The sequence below is a fragment of the Chrysochloris asiatica genome, unplaced genomic scaffold (assembly GCF_000296735.1).
Source record: "Chrysochloris asiatica unplaced genomic scaffold, ChrAsi1.0 scaffold00041, whole genome shotgun sequence".
Lineage (NCBI taxonomy): Eukaryota > Metazoa > Chordata > Mammalia > Afrosoricida > Chrysochloridae > Chrysochloris > Chrysochloris asiatica.
Window position 1 is genome coordinate 11,568,312 of NW_006408559.1, and position 18,911 is coordinate 11,587,222.

General features: G+C 49.4%; 1 protein-coding gene across 1 annotated transcript in view; it reads right to left on the reverse strand.

Annotated features, from left to right (window-relative positions):
- The window catches only part of CREB3L2 (cAMP responsive element binding protein 3-like 2), an 89,609-nt gene that overhangs the window by 6,716 nt on the left and 63,982 nt on the right, over positions 1–18,911 (reverse strand). The window contains exons 2-8 of the mRNA XM_006861162.1: positions 16,048–16,264; positions 9,287–9,462; positions 7,250–7,337; positions 6,108–6,292; positions 4,388–4,534; positions 3,156–3,214; positions 2,481–2,549 (exon numbers count right to left, since the gene is read on the reverse strand). Coding sequence (XP_006861224.1) covers positions 2,481–2,549; positions 3,156–3,214; positions 4,388–4,534; positions 6,108–6,292; positions 7,250–7,337; positions 9,287–9,462; positions 16,048–16,264 — 941 coding nt within the window. The remainder of the gene's footprint in view (positions 1–2,480; positions 2,550–3,155; positions 3,215–4,387; positions 4,535–6,107; positions 6,293–7,249; positions 7,338–9,286; positions 9,463–16,047; positions 16,265–18,911) is intronic.

An 18,911-nucleotide genomic window follows, 5' to 3' on the forward strand; every position in this document is an offset into this window, starting at 1 on the left:
CCCCATGTGTGTCACAGTAGAACTGTGCTCCACAGGGTTCTCAGTGGATGATTTTTCGTAAGTAGACCCCACTCATGGTGCCCCCATGTGTGTCAGAGTAGAACTGTGCCCACAGGGTTCTCAGTGGCTGGTTTTTCTTACGCAGAATCCACTCATGGTATTCCCTGTGTGTGAGAGTAGAACCATACACCACAGAGCTCTCAGTGGACTTTTTTTTTTTTTTTTCAGAAGATTGCCAGGTCTTTTATCCAAGGAGTCTGGGTAGATTCGAACCTCCAACCTTTCAACCAGCAGCCACACACTGTGAGTGCCAGACCAGAACTCCACACCCAATATTTCAAACAGGAAAACACTTCGAGGTGAGAGGATTGTGACTTTTCTTCTTTCTGAATTATACTTTCTAATATAGGGTCACAATGGACATACATGACTTACGAATTCTTTCTTTTTAAAAACTTGGCTGTGCCCAAGCCAGCCTGATCAGGAGGGGTGACCACTCATAGGAATGGCAGCTCAGACTCTGAGATTCACAGCCTGTCTGTGCCTCTGCCGCCCCTGTGTGGCAGAGAAGAGATCTGACACCCGGAGCCCAAGATAAGACCACCCTAGAAACCAACAGTCACTGATAACAAGTTCTTTGTTCCCTATCCACCTGGTTCAAGGCTGGGGTTTCATGAGGGCAAAGCCCCTCCGTGGTGCCCAGTGCTCCAATCTGCCCAGGATGCTGAAGAGACAGCTGCCGACTTGGGCTTGGGAGTCAAGTAAAACCCTGCCAGAGATGCCCTCTGAGGCCAGGGACAGTGGAGACCAGCAGGGAGCAAGGCTTGGAAGATGAAGGGCCAGGCTGGGCAGTGAAATCTGAACGTCTCCTTGGCCTCTCCACACCACACAGTCTGGCAGTCTGGCACACCGGGATGGTCTGTGTGGTGTTGGGATGCTGGAAGCTAGGCTGCTGGCTACCTTTTCAAATACCAGGAGGGTTACCCCACGGTAGGCAGGTTTTAGCAGAACCCTCAGACTATGACAAATTAGGAGGAAGGGCATGGTTTTAAAAGGCTACTTTCAAAATTTAGCCAGGGAAAACTCTATGGAGCACAGAGAACACTGCCCAACCCGATCCTGGCGATGCGGCCCAGTACTAGCCTGTACGCAATCACAAGACCCAGTGGCCACAACACTGGACTCATAGCGAGGAACGTGAAGACAGTGCAGGACTGGGCGGTGTTTGCTCTGTTGTACGGGGGCGCCGTGAGTCGGAGCTGACTCAGTGGGAACACCCCCCACCGTGAGATCAGGGGAGGTCCAGCAGCCTGTCCACACAGCACGGCCAGAATGGCAGGAGGACAATGTCCCCACATTCCCACGGATGGCTGCTGTTAGGAAGAGAACAGCTGGCTGTTCTGACAACGAACCATGAAGACTCAGCGAACGGTTGTCACATGTGATACCCTTGGCAGATAGCACATGAGCGGTTTAATGTAAATTCCACACAATTGGGATTAGCCACTGATGTCACCCCTGAAAGAGATGAATGAATACTGTTCTCCGCTTGGGTCACTGGGTCTGTATTCCTAAGGGTGGCAGCTAATGAATGATTTCATCTTTAAAGCACAGGTACACTCACTCACACAGCATTTATACCGGTTCTGGCTGAAACTCTCCAGAAGCTAATTTCTTAGCCCTAGATCTTAACGTCTTTGTCCTGCCTACGACCCTGGGAGGGATCACAATCTGTTCTTCTACACTGAGGCTTCAAAGCCAGATCACTGTGCTGGCATCTGCTGTGTGACCTTGGGCCACTCACCTAGCCTCTCTGAGCCGTTTCCTCTTCTCTGTAATGGGGGCAGTAGGACCAGAAGAGCTCAGTCCCTCACTCTGCCCCACAATTAGCCTTCAAAATGGATGTGACATTAAAAACAAATAAACATGATCGTCTTATTTTTCAGTCATTTTTTATTAACACTGGGGGGCACTGACTGGTTGGTGCCTCTTTGTCCACCCCTAAATCTGAGGTCACTGTCAGGGAAGCCACTGGCCACCTCTCCTCTGTCTTCCCTTTCACCTCAAGCCAGTGGTGCCTCAGTGAGTATCAGACACTTCACCTGTCCTGCACCTGACGGAAGTAAAGAACGTGTGTGTGTACCTGTGTAGGTGTATAGTGTCATTACATGTGTGTCAGTATGTACCTGTGTGCTCACGTGCACACCTGTGTTCTGTGTTTCTGTGTGTGTGTTCATGAATGTGTGTTGTGTGTGTGAGCATGCATGTGTGTGCATGGCTGTACACATCTGTGTGTTCAAGCATGTGTGTGCACAGGCACGTGTCTGCTCAAGTTTGTACCTGTGTGTGCTTTCATGCATGTTCTAGGTGTGTGCACGGCTGGGGGAGGTCTCCCACACTGCTCTCTCTCTGACCCTTGCTCTGGGTCCCTCTTCCCACCTTTCACAGCCACCAGCCCCTGGCCCACCAGCTACACAGACCTGTTTGTGTTCTCCAGAACCTCCACCTTCTTCCGCAGCTCCAAGTTCTCAGTTGAGCAAGACTCCACTCTATGGAGGAGAGAGAAAGAAGACGATCGGCTAGTCCCCAGAGCATGACTAGTAGAACTGCACTCCAGAGAGCTTCCAAGGTTGGTTTTTCGGAAGTCGATGGCCAAGACTTTCTTCTGAGGTACCTCTAGAAGTACTGAAGTCTCCAGCCTTCTGGTGACTAGCTGAGTGCGTTCACTGTTTGCACCACCAAGGGCAGAAGAGTGATTCACAGTGTGGAAGTTAACAGGTGTTCCTGTCTGACAGGACACCTCACGACCCCACAATGGCCAGAGAAGTGTGGTTCAAGCATCTAGCATGACCGATGTGGATTACTTCCTGCCACACTTACAAGCGGTACCTCCAATCAGCCACTAGGTGGCAGGCACGCACAGCTGATAAACCAACGGGCACTAAAACCAAAAACCAAATTCACTGCCACTCAGTGGTTTTCAACTTGCGAGAATGCCACATCTTTCCTCCACGGAGCGGCTGGTAGATTTGAACCACCAAACCTTGTGGTTAGCAGGATCACGCGGGGCTCACTGGGTGCCCAAGGAGCTGATTTTCCCCACAGCTCTCTAGATGCTGCCCAACAAGCCCGGGCCAGTGTGGCAGGAGGCTTACTTTTTCTCCAAGCTGTCCATGTATTCTTTCTTCTTTCTCCTGCTCTCCTGGGCAGAAATCTGAGATGTGGGGCAGAATCAAAAGAAGGATTTGTTTCCAGCTTCATAAGTAAACAGGTTGTAAGCAAACAGGAGATCACGGAAGTCCACTGGCTCTTTGGGCCTCCCCTATTGCTTTACTTAAGGAGCTCTGGTAGCGTAGTGGTTACGAATCGGGCTGCGAACTGCAAGGTCAGCAGTTCGAAACTACCAGCTGTTTCGCAGGAGAAAGATGAGGCTTTCTGCTCCCGTAAAGATTTACAGCCTCGGAAACCCTGTACAGGGTCGCTATGGGTCAGAACTGACTCGACAGCACACAACAACAATGACATTGTTTTATTCAGCCTGTGGCTCATCTCTGCCTCACTGAGTCTGGGCCTCACCAAGTAAGCCCTGACTTGAGATGAACCATGCTTACCACCCTCTCTGGTCCTGGTTTGGTACAGCTCACATCTTACTCTTTATTTAAAACTTCATATGCATGTTTGCTAAGGAAAATAAGGTGGAAGGCTGAGATGGTAAAAAGTACAGAAACACAAATGGAAGCTTCTCTTGTCCCCTGCTGTGCACCAGGGGCTCACAGGGCGGCGCTGTTGGTGGATGCTGTTGAGTGGACTCTGACTTACAGGGACCCCGTGTGACAGAGCAGAACTGACCAGAGAGCGTTCTAGGCTGTGAAAATCTCCAGCAGGTCTTCATCCCGCAACACTGTGGGGTGGGTTCAATCTGCCAACTTTTTAACTCACTGGCCAGCGCTTAACCACTGTGCCACCAAGGCTCCTGCCACAGAGTGTACGCACCTCATTTTGGAGTCCACTTTCCTACAGAGTGGACAGACAGCAGATGGGGCTGAGGAAGATGGGCCCCTTTGGATTGTGCTGATCTTTCTCCCCCCATCGGGAAGGGTTAACTATGGTCCAGACTCTTAGCCACTGAGGAGGCGTCACGGCAGGACGCAGGCTCCACCTGCCCCGTCTCTGCTCCCAGTTAGCTAGATTTGAACCCGTGGAGTGGATTCCAACTCATAACAACTCTGTGGGACAGGGTTGAGCTTCCCCACAAGGCTTTCAAGGCCTAATCTTACGGAAACCAATTGCCTCATCTTTCTCCCAAGGAACAGCTGGTGGGTTCGAACTGCCAACCTCTGTAAGGTTAGCAGCCCCCACACTGAACCCACCATGCCATCAGGCTCACCTTATTCTTGATTTTCCTGCGGATTTTCTTCAGCGCCTTCTCCTCCGACTTGGTGAGGGGCAGTTTGGTGGGGATGGGGTAGCCCTCGGCCATCAGGGTCCTTTTCTCCTCCTCAGTCAGAACCAGCGGGCCCGACCCCTGGAGCTTCTGTAAAATCAGGGAAAGATGGAGGTGAGTGGGGGCCGCTTTGGTGACTGGCGTGTGACCTGAGAGAGAGGCGCCCTCTCTGGTCCTGAGGAGAACACGGAGCCAAGACGAGGATGCAGAAATGGAGGAGATATGTGTGTGTGTGGGAGGTAACGTGTGAGGAAGGGGAAAGACCCAGCCTCCTGGAAGGGCTCACCAGCATGAAGGCTTATCGTAAGTCAGACCCCCAGGCGTCTCCCACAAAGTAGCCCAAGAGTGGATTCCGCCCGGGGAGACCCTAAAGATCAGAGTGGAACTGCCCAAAGGGCTTTCAGACAGCACATCTTTACAGAAGCAGATTGCCTCAGCTGTCTCCTGTGGACCAGCTGGTGGGTTCGAACCATCAACCTCTCAGTGACATGCTTTAACCACTGTGTCACCAGGGCGCCTACAGGCCATATGCTGTGGTTGTTGTTGTTATGTGCTGTGGAGTTGGTTCTGACTTATAGTGACCCCGTATAGGGTTTCCGAGGCTGTAAATCTTTATGGGAGCAGAAAGCCTCATCTTTCTCCTGCGGAACAGCTGGTTGTTTCGAACTGCTGACCATGAGGTTTGCAGCCCGATTCGTAACCACTACGCTATCGCTGTGGTTATGTATCATCAAGTCAGTCACAGCAACCTTGTGCAAGGTTTCCAGGGGCAGAAAACTCCATCTTTCTCCTGAGGAGGCGCTGGTGGGTTTGAACTTACAACCCTGTGGTTAGCAGTTTATCCCACAGCACCAGCAGGGCTCCGTGGACCATACAGAGCACCTACAGTTGTGACAAATACTTCTCATTTTGAGGAGATTAAAAAATAGCAAAAGTTTTACTCCTCGTGCTTCTGTGGTTGTTATGTGCCATTGAAAATCCACTCCGACTCACAGCCCCCGTGTAGGGTTTCCAAGGAGCTGCCGGTGGGTATGAACCACCAACTTTGTGGTCAGCAGTCCTGTGCTTACCCGACAGCACCACACCAGGACTACATAGAATAAACATATGACTAAGACTTGGATGAAAAAGAAGGGAACCGTGTAAGGGTGGTGAGGCTGTCATCAGTGCTGACGACTGTGCACGGAGAGGTTCTTGTTAGAGCCTTCTCGTACGTGTCTGAGGGGCACCTAGTGGGCTTGAACTACTGACTTTGAGGCTAGCCATCCAGGGCTTATCCTACAGCACTACACCATGACTCTAGAAAGATTCTTGAGAGTGAAAATCAAATTGCCCCGAGCAGCATACCCTGGATGACACACCTGGATAGAAGGACGGCACCCGAGGGGCACACCGGGATGGACGAAGGGCACCTGAGGGGCACACCAGGATGGACGGAGCTCACCTGAGGGGCACACCGGGATGGACAGAGTGCACCCAAGGGGCACACCTGTACGGACAGAGCTTACCCAAGAGGCACACCTGGATGGAAGGAGCTCACCCGAGGGGCACACCTGGATGGACGGAGCTCACCCGAGGGGCACACCTGTACGGACAGAGGTCACCCGAGGGGCACACTTGGATGGACAGAGCTCATATCTGGAAGCATCAACTCAATACTCACGTGGGGGGCGGTGAGGAGGGGCGAGCTGGACAGAGAGGAGGGGGCCCGCACCCCGGCCCGGGCGGGACTGGCAGTCTGTGGCAGGCTGAAGGGGTGCAGGCGTGGGTTGGGGCTCGGGCTGCCCTCGGAATCACTGCTGTGGCTGCTGGGAGGGGTTGGTGGGAGGTGCAGGTGGTCCACGGAGGCTGGAGGAAAGACAGTGGGTTTGTCCATGAAACAGCAATGGGAAGCACCTCGCCACTGCCGGCCCCCAGCTCGTGGAGCTCTGTACACAGGGGAACAGAACACTGCCCAATCCTGCACCCTCCCCTTGCTGGGTCCCAATTGCACCATTGTGACTGAGAGGGCTTTCTCTGACTGGTTTTCAGAAGTAGATCACCAGTCCTTTCTTCCTAGTCTTAGTCTGGAAGCTGCACAGTACCCAGACACATGCCGGCCTTCGAGGACAGACGGCTGGAGGCACGCACAAGGTGCACTTGCTGGGAATCAAACCCAAGTCTCCCACACAGAGCCACCAACGACCTCTGGGCGCTGGTTAAGCAAACTGTGTACACTGCTCAACCCCAGAATGAAGGAGCTACGGGGTGGATGCAGACAGGACTCTATGAAAGTGGTCATCTTCTAACGTAATCCTTTTGGGGGAGTAACAATAAGCCAAATGCCAGGATCCTTTACTTAAGAGTCCTCTTAAGAGCCAAAGGGCACGCCAAAATCACCCTCAACATGTCTAGTCCCAACACCCTCCTACAGTGGTTCCGGCTGCTACATTCATCCCTCCTTACTGATAATGAGGCCCCTGTGGGGTGCTAACTGAAAGGTTAATGGTTTGAATCCACCCAGGGGTGCCTTGGAAGAAAGACCTGGCTATCTTCTGGAAAATCAGCCACTGAAATTCATTTGATGCACAACTGACCCCAAGGGGGTACAGAACCAGGCAGGGGAATCTTGATGGCAGCAGGGACAATGACAATAATGAAAATTCACTCCGGACAGCATACTAAGATTTGCCTCTCAAACCTTCACTGTAAAAGGTTTGTAAGAACAAAGCGTTCACAGCAAGCCATTCCTGTTGTGGATGGAAACTCAGTCCCCGTCTCTTCAGACTGAGCATGTGTGCTGGGAAGCTGGGGAGACAGACACACCTTCCTTAGGAGAAAAGTTGAGGAACTGGTCCACCTCGTGAGGTTCCAGCTTAATCTTGGGGAAAACTGTCTGGCATGAGGACTCCACCTACAGAGAGAATTTCAAACACGGCTTTTAATACAAACCCCAACACTGAGGAACTCGCAGATGAGCCCCTGGGTGGTCTGTGTCTTCCTCTCAGAACGCCTTGATTCTCTAGGGATGGCTGGGCAGGCTCTCATTCCCACACCATAGTACTACTGATGAAGCCCTAAGTAGAGGCCATACAGTCGACTGTCTCATGGTCGTGGAGTAGAACTGCGCTCCACGTGGGTTTCAATGGCAGATCTTTTTAGTAGATTATAGGTGCTTGTGGGGGACTCAAGCCACAAGCCCTTCACTGAGGGAACTCTTTTGTTGTTAATTGCCACTGAGTCCATTCTGACTCCTAGCCACCCAGCAGAGGGTTTGTGAGGAATAGCTGGTGGGTTTGTGAATTGCTGACCTGGTGGTTAGCAGTCTACTGCTTATCCTACAGTGCCACACCAGGGAACCCTTGTTGTTAAGGTTAAGTTTCTCAAGTCGATTCTGACTCATAAGGACCCTGTAGAGGGTTTCCAAGGAGCAGCTGGTGAGTTGGAACCACCGACCTTGCAGTGCTGTTCTCTGGCACCACACCAGGACTGTCCAGGGAGCCCTACATACCCTAAAGGAAAAACCTCAGGGCTCACACATCAGTGTCTCTATCTGCTATTCTTATGGCTCCACAAATGCATTTATCCCAGAATCTTCTACTAAGTTTTGTAAAGGGGCTACTGGACCACTGCCATTTTTTCCTTTTATCGGAGACTGAGGTCACCATGCCACATCTTCTCCTCCAGCTTCCTCATGGCCTGGAACTCTCATGTACCAGGTCAGGGACAGAGAAAAGTGGCAAGGCCAGGCCCTGACCTGCGTTAGTTACATCCTTCAAAATAAAAAGGCTGTCTGGGTACAGTGGGCTTTTACAACTGATTGATCACAGCCAGTTGCAGGGTTTTTTGGAGTCTCTGTGTGGTGTTGTGGGTTAATGCACTGGACTGCAAGGTTGGTTTGAACCCTAAGGTTGGCAGTTCAAGCTCACCAGTCACTCCTTGGAAACCCTAAACAGGGTAACTCTGAGTCACATCTGACTCGAAGGCATTTAACAACAAAAACAACAACAAAGTCTTGTAGGTGAAGCAAACAGTTAACACTCGGCTGCTAATTGAAAATACTGTTGGCTCGAGATCAGGAGCTCAGTCCCTTGAAAGAAGTCTAGGGACCTACCTGTGAAACACAAGCCATCCAAAACACTGTGAAGTTCAGAGGGTGCCAGAAGTCAGCTGATCTGAAGTCTTGTGGGGCAGGGACACTCAGGCATACCCCAGGAGCCCACCCCAATGAAGCCCGGGAGAGAGGCCTGGGGAGCTACTGAGGTAGGAACCCCAGTGGGCAAGTGTCGAAAGCTCCGTCTAGAACCCTGCAACTCCTACCCAGAAGGAACGGAGCCAGCACCAAACATCTACTGACTGTCCCCTTCCCTGCCTTAGACAATCTCACTGCAAGAATGTCAGCGAAGTCACTGCTGGGTCTTCAGAAGTAAGGAAACACAGGTTTCCCACAGCTGTGAAAAGATGCCCAAGTGTGCTTCTGCTGGTCTACCTCCAGAGGTCCTCTGGGTGAACTTGAACCTCTAACCTCTTGGCTAACAGCTGAGCCTGCAAACCATCTGCATGGTCCAGGGATTTCATACAAAGGAGCAGACAGATTCTAGGTCACCCAGACAACCATGGACTCCAGCAAGACAACATCCCTGATTGTCGTTGTAAAGTGCCATCAAGTCAATTCTGACCCATAGCAACCCTGTGTAGGGTTTCCAAGTAGCAGCTGGTGAGCTTGAACCACCGACCTTGCAGTTCAAACGACTTTACAGTCTGACACATTAGCTCACAGCGCCACACCAGGACTCCTGATTGGAGGGCAAGAATCTCTATCTTGAGACCCAACCTCTTGATCTGAAAGAAAATTGAGTGTACCCCAGTATGCATGTCCAGAGGGCGTGCCTCCTTTTCCAGAGGGGTGGTGATAGCTGTGATGGTCAGCATTACAGAGGGGACAAGTCCTGGGGGTGGCTCGTCTGTAATGGGCTCTGTCTTGATGGTTGTTGACGAGAAGTCTGTAGACAGGAACCAGCTCTCATTCTCCACCTCATCTACAGGAAAGAGACAGGTAGACACATGAGCTCGCTCAGGGCACCAGGGAGCCAATCAATGCCCCAGAAGACCACTGGTTCCTCCCCTGCAAACAGGCTCCACCAGAGCGCCGCTGAGAGTAGCAAAGGGGGAGGCAAACAAACAGACGAGAGAGGGGTAAGGGGTAAGCAGGTAAAGACATGGAGGACAAAGCCAGACTCGACAGCTGCCTTTGCTTGGGCGAATGTGCTGGGAAAACCGTGAGAGGAAAGAGAAGGAACCATGGCTCCCAGAGGAGGCTGGGTGGGCGAGGAATGGGATGTTGGTGGGAGAATTTTCACCAGGTGGTGGGTCACTTCGTTAGGTTTGTTAACTAATGGAGGTATCTAGTCAAAAATAAATGGGCCCCTATCCAGAGAAGCAGAGACACCAGAGATAGAGAAGGAGATGAGGACATGGAGAGAGAGAGAGCAGCCGAGGACTCTAAACTCATGGAAAGAGAAAGGCTGGGTGTTGGTGGCCAGGAGGCAGGCTTGCTGAATGTGCCCTTTGGTTGTTTAAATGATGATCTATTCCTGAGTGTTTTTGTGTACATCAACAATTTAAAAAAAAAAAAGGAATAAATAGAAGCAAAAATTAATTAAGAAGACATTTAAAATCCTTTTAAAATTTAGGGCAAATGGTTGGCAATGAGGTCTCAGAAGAAGGAATCAAGAGGATGGTCAGGAAGTTTCCACCTTCTTCCAGAGGACCTCTCTGGAACACGAGGGTGTTTTCCGTATGCTTCCACCCTTACCTAAGCCTTAGACCTGGCTGAGCCTTCCCAGCCAAGGCATCTCGTGTGCAGCTGCCATCATGGACAGTGGAGCCAGCCATGGAGCTGTAAAGCTGTACAGAGTCCAGCTGAGCTTCTAGAAGAAGACTAGGAAGAAGGAGCTGGTGATCTGCTCCCACAAAGATGATCCTCCACTTTATCACCTGTGGGTGCCACTCAACAGTTGAGAATATAGATGGGGTGGGGAGGACAGGAGAGGAAACAGACACCCAGCCTGCCAACCTCGGCATCAGAGAACTCACCTGACAGCAGTTTTGCTAACCTGAGGCCAGTGCTGAGCAAAGATGTGCTCCCAGAAGCATGAAAACGTGCACACACACACACACACACACACACACATCACATGTGTTTGGAGGCATTACTGCCCCGGAGTCCTGGTATGGCACTGCAGGCTAATGCACTGGACTGCAAAGTCAGTTTGAACTGCAAGTCTGCGGTTCAAGTGCACCAGCCACTCCTTGAAAACCCTATACAGGTTAACTTAGTCACAACGCCCCAAAAGGACTCACACCAAGAAATTATTTTACATACAGGAAACTGACTCCCCTCTGGCTGGGCCAGGGAGCTCCAGAGACATAGCTGATATTAATATAAGGCAAAATTCTGCATCTGACTTTGCTGAGGAAGGAACAAAGAGCTTTCTGGTGAAGACAGACGAGGGGGCTGCAGTGTTCTGGCCAGGGTGGTGGGGGAGGAGGGCTTGTCGGGCATAGGACCAAGAAGGTTCTAACAGGAAAAGGAGCTGAGGAACTAGAAGACTCTGTAAAGAAAGGAAGACACTTCCGGGAACAGGCTGGGGATAGCGCTCTCCAAGCACACTGCCTCCACCCAGCCACCATCTGCTGCTGCCTGGCTCAGAGACCTCACACTCCTGGAAGCCAGCCAGGTGTCCTCCAGGTGTGGCTTAAGAGAGATTGGTGACCAGTGGAGGCGGAAGCAGAGAGTCTGGAGAAGCAGGCAGCATCCCCGAGGATAAGAAGCGAGACCACCAGGCTGTGAGGGCCCCTGGCCTTTTGTTGAGATTGTTGAAATAAAACAGTCGGCCAGGCGCCAGCAAACACAGATGTAATGGAACAAACACAAAACTCAGGGCATCAAATACTCTCAACCTAGCCACACCTAGCCACGCCATTCTCAAAGTACATCTTCATGGAACAGAACTAGATGGTTTGTGTTCCTGATTCTTGGTGGCCCAGGGCCCTGGGCCCTGTGCACAGAGGGAAGTGCAGGCACTTAGGTACCACCTGGCCAGCTCTGTCACTTCTCCCATGAAACGCAGGCTCCGCTCTCAGACACACACGAATTCTTCCCAGACAGAAGGCAAGGGCGCAGTCTTCCCCTAGCACAGAACACAAGCGAGTCCCTGCCTTCATGAGTCCACCCCAGTGCAGCTCTACAGCAACTAGGTCTCTGGCTAAGCTCTGGTGGAGCTCAGCAGCTAACCCAAAGATTGGTGGTTCAAATCCACCCCGTGACTCACAGGACAAACCCCTGGTGACAGGCTCACAGTCAAGACCACCCTATGAAGCAGTTCTACTCTTCACATGGGGAAACCATGAGTTGGAATCGACTCGTTAGCACCCAACACAGCTGACCCTTACTTGAAACATGTTTTAGCATTTGAGAGAATTTTAAGACCACACTGTGGGTTAAGGCACTGGACTGCAAAGTCGCTTTGAACTAAAAGATTGGCAGTTCAAGCTCACTAGCTGCTCCTCGGAAACCCTATACAAAGTCACTATGGGTTGGAATCAACTTGATGCACTTAACGTTTTTCAGACAATGGGGACACGGATACACACACCTTTGCCAAAAGACCTCATGGCTCATGAAGAGTACAACATCTGCATGCTTCGGTACAGTTACAGCTTCCATCACATTATACTAAAGAGGCAGCAGGGGGTACAGATCTGGGCACCAATCTGCTCAGTGCAGCCTCGTTTTCATCACAAAACACAGGAAATAAACACAATGCTGGAAAATGTTAACTTAGGGCACATCCATAAAGTAGAACATTTATAGAGCCACCAAGCTCACATTCACAAAGCCTTTTCAGTAACACAGGGAAGGGCTTATGAGAAAACAACGTTAAGGAGAACAAAAGGCTTGAATATAAACTGAGGTCCTATGAAGGGAGAAAGTGACTGAAAAAAGACAGAAAGGAAACACTCAAAAATACTAACAGCGGAAAGGTCTAGACTGATTCAGAACATGAATTTTTTTTTCTTTTAAAAACAGCACAGGCAGTGCCCAGTTTATGAATATGCAAATTATGTCCAACTTGCAGTTACGAACCAGTCCCTGTAAGCCTATTATATTAAAGATTCAATGCACATACAATGTTCATAATAACAAACAGGTGTTACTCTGCATATCCAAACCTTATTACTGCACGTATCATCGTATCAAAAATGTTTGCATGCATCAAGAAATATTTCTTCAGGGCTTTCCTTAATGCACAGAAAGAACACTAAGACAAACATCTGACTGACTACGAGCCATGCCCAGCTGTCGTTAGGAGTGGACTGCCCATCATTGTGCATTTCCTATGCTGGAAGTGTGCGGTCCATGGAAGATCACACATGGGCATGGTCTGCTGTCTGCTGTGGTTGGCACCTAAGGATGGAAATGACTGGCCAAGGACTCAACGGGCCCGTTCATTCACAATCCTTGTTTCAACTGAGGTCAGGCGTGCCTTCAGATAGGCAGCAAACTGCAGAAGTGACCATCCAGCTCTTCATCCCCGCCTCTCTGAAAGGTGTGACCATTCTTACCCTGGGCTGGGCCACATGACTCATTCTGGACAACGGATGCTCGCGTCTTAACAGAGGCACAGCCTTGAAATGCAAGTACCGTGGGAAGGACGAGTCAGGACACAAGGAACAGGCTCATTCTCAGGTGAGCCCAGCCCAAACATGGGTGTGAGTCCACCTGAGCCTGGCCGGGACCCTGAGGCAGCCCCCAGCCAACGAGCAGACACAAAAGCTGCAATAATAAACAGTTATTGTTTAACGGCGTCCTGGTGTGGCCTGTAGGGTAAGCACTGGACCACAACGTCACTTTGAACCACAAAGTCAGTGGTTCAAACCCACCAGCCACTGCTCGGGAACCCTATACAGGGTCACTATAAGTCAGAACTGACTCGATGGTACTTAACAACAATTGGCTGAAGTGACTACATTCCGGGGAAGTTTGTTATGCAACCACGTAACTAGTAGATACAATACAGCTGAGTGGACAAAGACCTTAAACCCACGATAACAGAACCATAAACACTCTGCCGCAAGGCTGGCGGTTCAAACCCACCAGCTGTTCCTCAGAAACCCTATACAGGGTTGCTAGGAGTTGGAACAGACTCAACAGCACTGAGCAACAACAACAACAACAACATCAGAGACTACTGCAACAAAATTTCTACTTCGCTCTCAACGTAATTCTTATACAAAACGGCTAACTCAACTGTAAGCTATGCTGATATGTATTTGTGGATTGGCAGGCTAGATCTACTAGTTACATCATTTAGAAAATGGTTTCCGATGAACAAAGTCAAGCTGGTAACAAGTTTGGTGACAACAACTTGCCGGGGAAGTTGAAATGAGACAAAAGTGCTGCCGTCCTAAACCATAAACTGTTCCCTCATCCTTGTCCCTCAGAGGAAATAAATCTTGATTCGTGGAGAAAGAAATGGCGAATGTGCCCCAGGAGACCACGGTGCACAGAAGACAAACAAGGATGGAATGAGAACTTGTATTACCATTTTTCTACAATGAACTTATTTTCATCTTTCTATTTTACTGGCAGAAAGATTTGTCAGGCCACACGACTCAGAAGTGGAATTATCCCTGGGATGTTTGAATCACTGGCTGAGCTACAAATGTAAGAGTCGGCAGACAGTCTACAATCCACACCCTGTAATTTCCAAAACTTGAAGCTGAGATCTTAGGGGTTGGGGTGGGTTTTTCACATCGTGTTCATATGCATTTTAAGTTTCATTTCTGATGGAAAATATCACCGGGTAAGGAAGGGTTGGAGCGTGCTGTGGGGAGTCGGAAACCATCCATCGAGTTGTCTGATTCATGGAGACGGCTTCCTTCTGAAGGTCACACCCACACTAGTTCAGCATCACGTTCAGCTGTCAAGGAGCAAACGTAACACAGGCCACCGTCTCATGGTGAGGAGCACGTCTTCACACCCGGTGACAAAACAGGGCTGGCTGCTGTGCCATGAGCCAGCAGGTGGACAGGGAGACCAAGAGAGACGTAAACCAGACCCAAAGTGGACAGGACACCAAATGAGCAACCCTGGTCATTTCTGTGCATGCAGCAGAGACAACTGTGCCAATGGGATTCTGGTCCTGGGGGGCCAAGAAGATCGAACATAAAATTTCAGTTGACAGTCCCTTCGTAACAAATACAAGGGGGCGTCTCAAGGTTCATGGAAGACGTCTATTACCTTTCCATTTCATGTCCCCATGAACTATTTTCAAGTTTCTACAAACTTATCTGCACACAAAGCACACACATAGTGTGTGAATAAATTCCTAAGAAGAAAAATCCCATGAGGCAAGTATTAGGTATGTGATATGTACACACAGCCATCCATTGGCTTATGGTGAGAAATGTGGAGCACAGCATTGCCGGTGTTAGCCTTTGCAACTAATTACGCATCATCTCAGTATTCTGCCGCCACGTGTGGTTTGTTTCTCAAGATACAGAAAACCTATCTTGCCTTCCCTCTTTCAGGGTATAGTACTGCCTTTCACAAACGATGGAGTACACATAGTCTATGTTTTTTTCTCTAAAAATGGAAAGAAAAAAAAAATGCTGTCGAGTAGACACCAACTCAAGGCAAGACCATGTCTAACAGTAGACTGGAAAAGGAGACTGCCACATCTTTCTCCCATGGAATGGCTGCTGGATTTGAACTACCGACCTCTAGTACTACCAGGGCTCCTTCTAAACCCAAAACCAAACCCACAGCCATCAAGCTGACTCTGATATTAGGGGTTGGGGGTGGGTTTTTCACAGGGACCCCATGTGACGGCATGGAACCGTCCCATAGGTTTTCTGACTCGTTCATCTTTATGGAAGAAGAGTGCCTCATATTTCTCCTGTGGAGTGGCTGTTGGGTTTGATCGCATGACCTTCTGGTGAACACTCAGAGCTCATGAAAATCCCATCTACGTGGGTTCAACAGAAGATGTCAGAAACAGGTTAGAAGGTATGCCCAAACGTTTGGATGGAGGAGAAGGATCAGAACATTTTCCTCAAGAGAAAAAAACCACCAACCCTTTTTATGAATCAAATTGTGTGTTGGAATCTTAACCCCCATACCTGTGATGGGCCCCATTTGGGATTGGGTTTTCTTTGCTATGTCAATGAGACCACATCGATGAAGGGTGTGTCCTAAACGTAATGAATTTTGAGACAGAAAAAGAAGAGATTCAGGTACAGAGAGATAACAAGCAGTTGTGGGGAAAGACAGGTGCCTCGTAGAGATCACCAGGGAATGTTGACAAGAACGTTGCAGAAGCCGAGACAGCAACATCCCCAGAGCAGACAGAGAGGAACCGACCACCCTGGGTCTGTGCCCTCATTCGGAACGACAGCCCGGCAACTGTGAGAAAATAACGATTTGTGTGCTAAAGCCACCCACTGTTTTCTGTTAAACGACACTAGAATCTAAGACCCCTTAAAGCAAGACTAGCTGCCCGCCCACGGTGCCACAGGTCCAGCAGGTCCCCAGAGGTCTGCAGGTGACTGACTATTACCGTCATGGAAGGTCTCTCCAGGAGCAGCATGGCTGAAGGGTGACGGGGTGCCCGGCTCCTCACACAGCGAGTAACTGTGCTCAGCCTGGATGAGGGGTGCAGGCGACGTCGGGGACGGTCCCACCTCCATGGACTCGCTCTTCTCCGACAGGAAGGGGTCATTCAGGAGCTGGCCCAAGACGTTCTGGGAGAACTCATCCAGAAGCTCCGAGAAGTGCTGTGGACAACACACAGGAGGAAGGAAGGAGTCAGTGTCTGGTTGACCACAAACGCTTCCTCAGGCCACCACGCCACCGCAGCTTCATGTGACATCAGCGACGGGCCAAGTCCTGAGATCTGTCCTCTCACATGCATCTGACTACAAAACTACACATGCTGTCAGGAGGGACCAGTCCCTGGAGAAGGACATCGTGCTTGGTAAAGTGGGGAGTCCGTGCAGAAGTGGAAGACCCCCAATGACACTGAATGGCACAGTGGCAGCAGCAATGGGCTCAAGGGTACCAATGATTGTGAGGATGACATAGGACCGGGCAGTGCTGAGTGCTGTTGTCCGGGGTGGGGGTGGGGGGGTGGTGGATCACTGTAAGTTAGAATCAACTCAACTGCACCTAACAACAAGAAGTAATAAATGTTGAGGGTTAGCCTTGAGCACTGTGGGCTGTCAAGTATGATCTTGTTGTCGCTGCTAAGTGCCGCTGAGTCAGTTTCCACTCACAGCAACTCTCCAGGGTTTCCAATGAGCAGACGGTAGGTATGAACCACCAACCTTGTGGTTCAAATCGACCTTTCAGTCCAGTGCATTATCCTGCAATGCCACACCAGAACTCCACGATCTATCTACGTGGGATCAACCTGACAACACCAATTTGGAAAGACTGTGTAGAAATTGTGGTACCATAAATTTACTTGATATGGCTTTTCTATCCAAAGTCTATCCTGTTTACTTCACTAATAAACCCCCAAATTACGAATATGGATATGAGTTCTGGGTGGTCACTGTAACAGATGCTTGAACCCAGCAGAGAAGTGAGGACGCAGTGGGAGGGGCGTTTGGTGTTAGAATGCGACAAAGAAGGTTGTAGGCCTAGGTGTGACACTTTGGACTTCACTCCACAGGAATTGGCCCGGGGCTGAGTTTGAATCTGAGTTTCCTCCCCAGTGTGAAGAGGAGGCTAACGGAAGTCAGGCAAGACTCCCCATGGTATTTCTACAGGAACCTCAGGGGGCAGCAAGTGTCTGTTAATGGGAGAGGAACAGCACACAAAAGGTGCTGGAAATGGTGATACAACTGCATTGCACATATACAAACAGCTGAGCTGGTTTACGTTTTCCTGTGTATACTCTCAACAGCCACAACAAAAGAAAACTGAAATATAGATACGTAACATTAATACTGATATGACGGGTCTCTAAAAAGTTTATGGAAAAATGGGGTCTCAAGATAAAGGACTTCTTCCATGTACTTTTTTTTTTTTTTTTTTAAGCTTTTATTGTGAATTGAGTGATAGTTTACATGGGAGAACATCGGCTTTACACTCATCCTATCATATTTCATTTCATTGTAATGATTACAATCCCCTCTGTGCATCATCGTTCAATAGTATTTGCTTCTATTTTTTATTTTTTGGTGTTTTTTTTTTTAATGTACACAAAAACACTAAGGAATATATAATCATTTAAACAACCAACCAAAGGGCACATTCTGCAAGCCTTCCATGAACTTTAGAAACCCTCTCATACATGGTTCCCATATGAATTTTGGGGTTGTTGTTGAACGGTTGAGTATCTTCCAATTCTTGTATGAATTCTAATTGGAGACGTTCCATTCAGAATTACAGAACTCACAGTGGTCACCTGAAATCCCTACATGGTAGAAACAGTTAATATACTTGGTTACTAACTGGACACTCCATTGTGAGGCACCTCAGAAGAAAAGCCTGGTGATTTACTTCTGAAAACTTAGCCAATGAAAGCCCCTGATGGAGTGGAGTTTTACTTTGACACACATGAGGGCGCCATGGGCTGGAACCGACTAGATGGCAGCTGGCTTTTAATCATCCTGAGGAGGGCTGGGATGCAGCTGTATGGTGGCTGGAATGAACCACCATCTGTAATTTCTCACTAGTGTGTGAGCTGGTTGCCGCCTGGGTTCCCTGCCACCGCCCTGCCCTGCTCAGCTGGACGGTCAGCGTGACTGCGCTGTGCTGAGGCTGATGGAGGTTGCAGGGGACGGGGCTTCCTCACACAATGGCTGAAATGTTTCAGGATCCAGTCACACTGCTTCACTCATTCAACATTCTTCTGGTCACAGAAAGCATCAAAAGAAGATGGAAGGAATACACAGAGTCAATGTACCAAAAGGAAATGGTTGATGTTCAACCGTTTCAAGAGATAACATATGATCAAGAGCCAGTGATACTGAAGGACGAAGTCCAAGGTACATTGAAGGAACTGGCAAAGAACAAGGCAACAGCAATTGATGGAATAAAAATTGGAATCTTTCAAGAAAGTGAGGCAGCACAGGAGGCACTCAATCATCTCTGCCAAGAAATTCGGAAGACAACTATCCGGCCAACTGATAGGAAGAAATCTGTATTTGTGCCCATTCCAAAGACAGGTGACCCAATGGAATGCGGAAGTTATCGGACAATCTCTTTAATATCCCATGCGAGTAAAGTTTTACTAATGGTAATGCAGAAACAACTGCAAGTATACATTGACAGAGAACTTCCAGAGGTTCAAGCCATATTCAGAAGAGGCCATGGAATGAGGGATATCACTGCTGATGTCCAATGGATCTTGGCTGAAAGCAGAGAATATCAGAAAGATGTTTACCTGTGCTTTATTATCTACTCAAAGGCTTT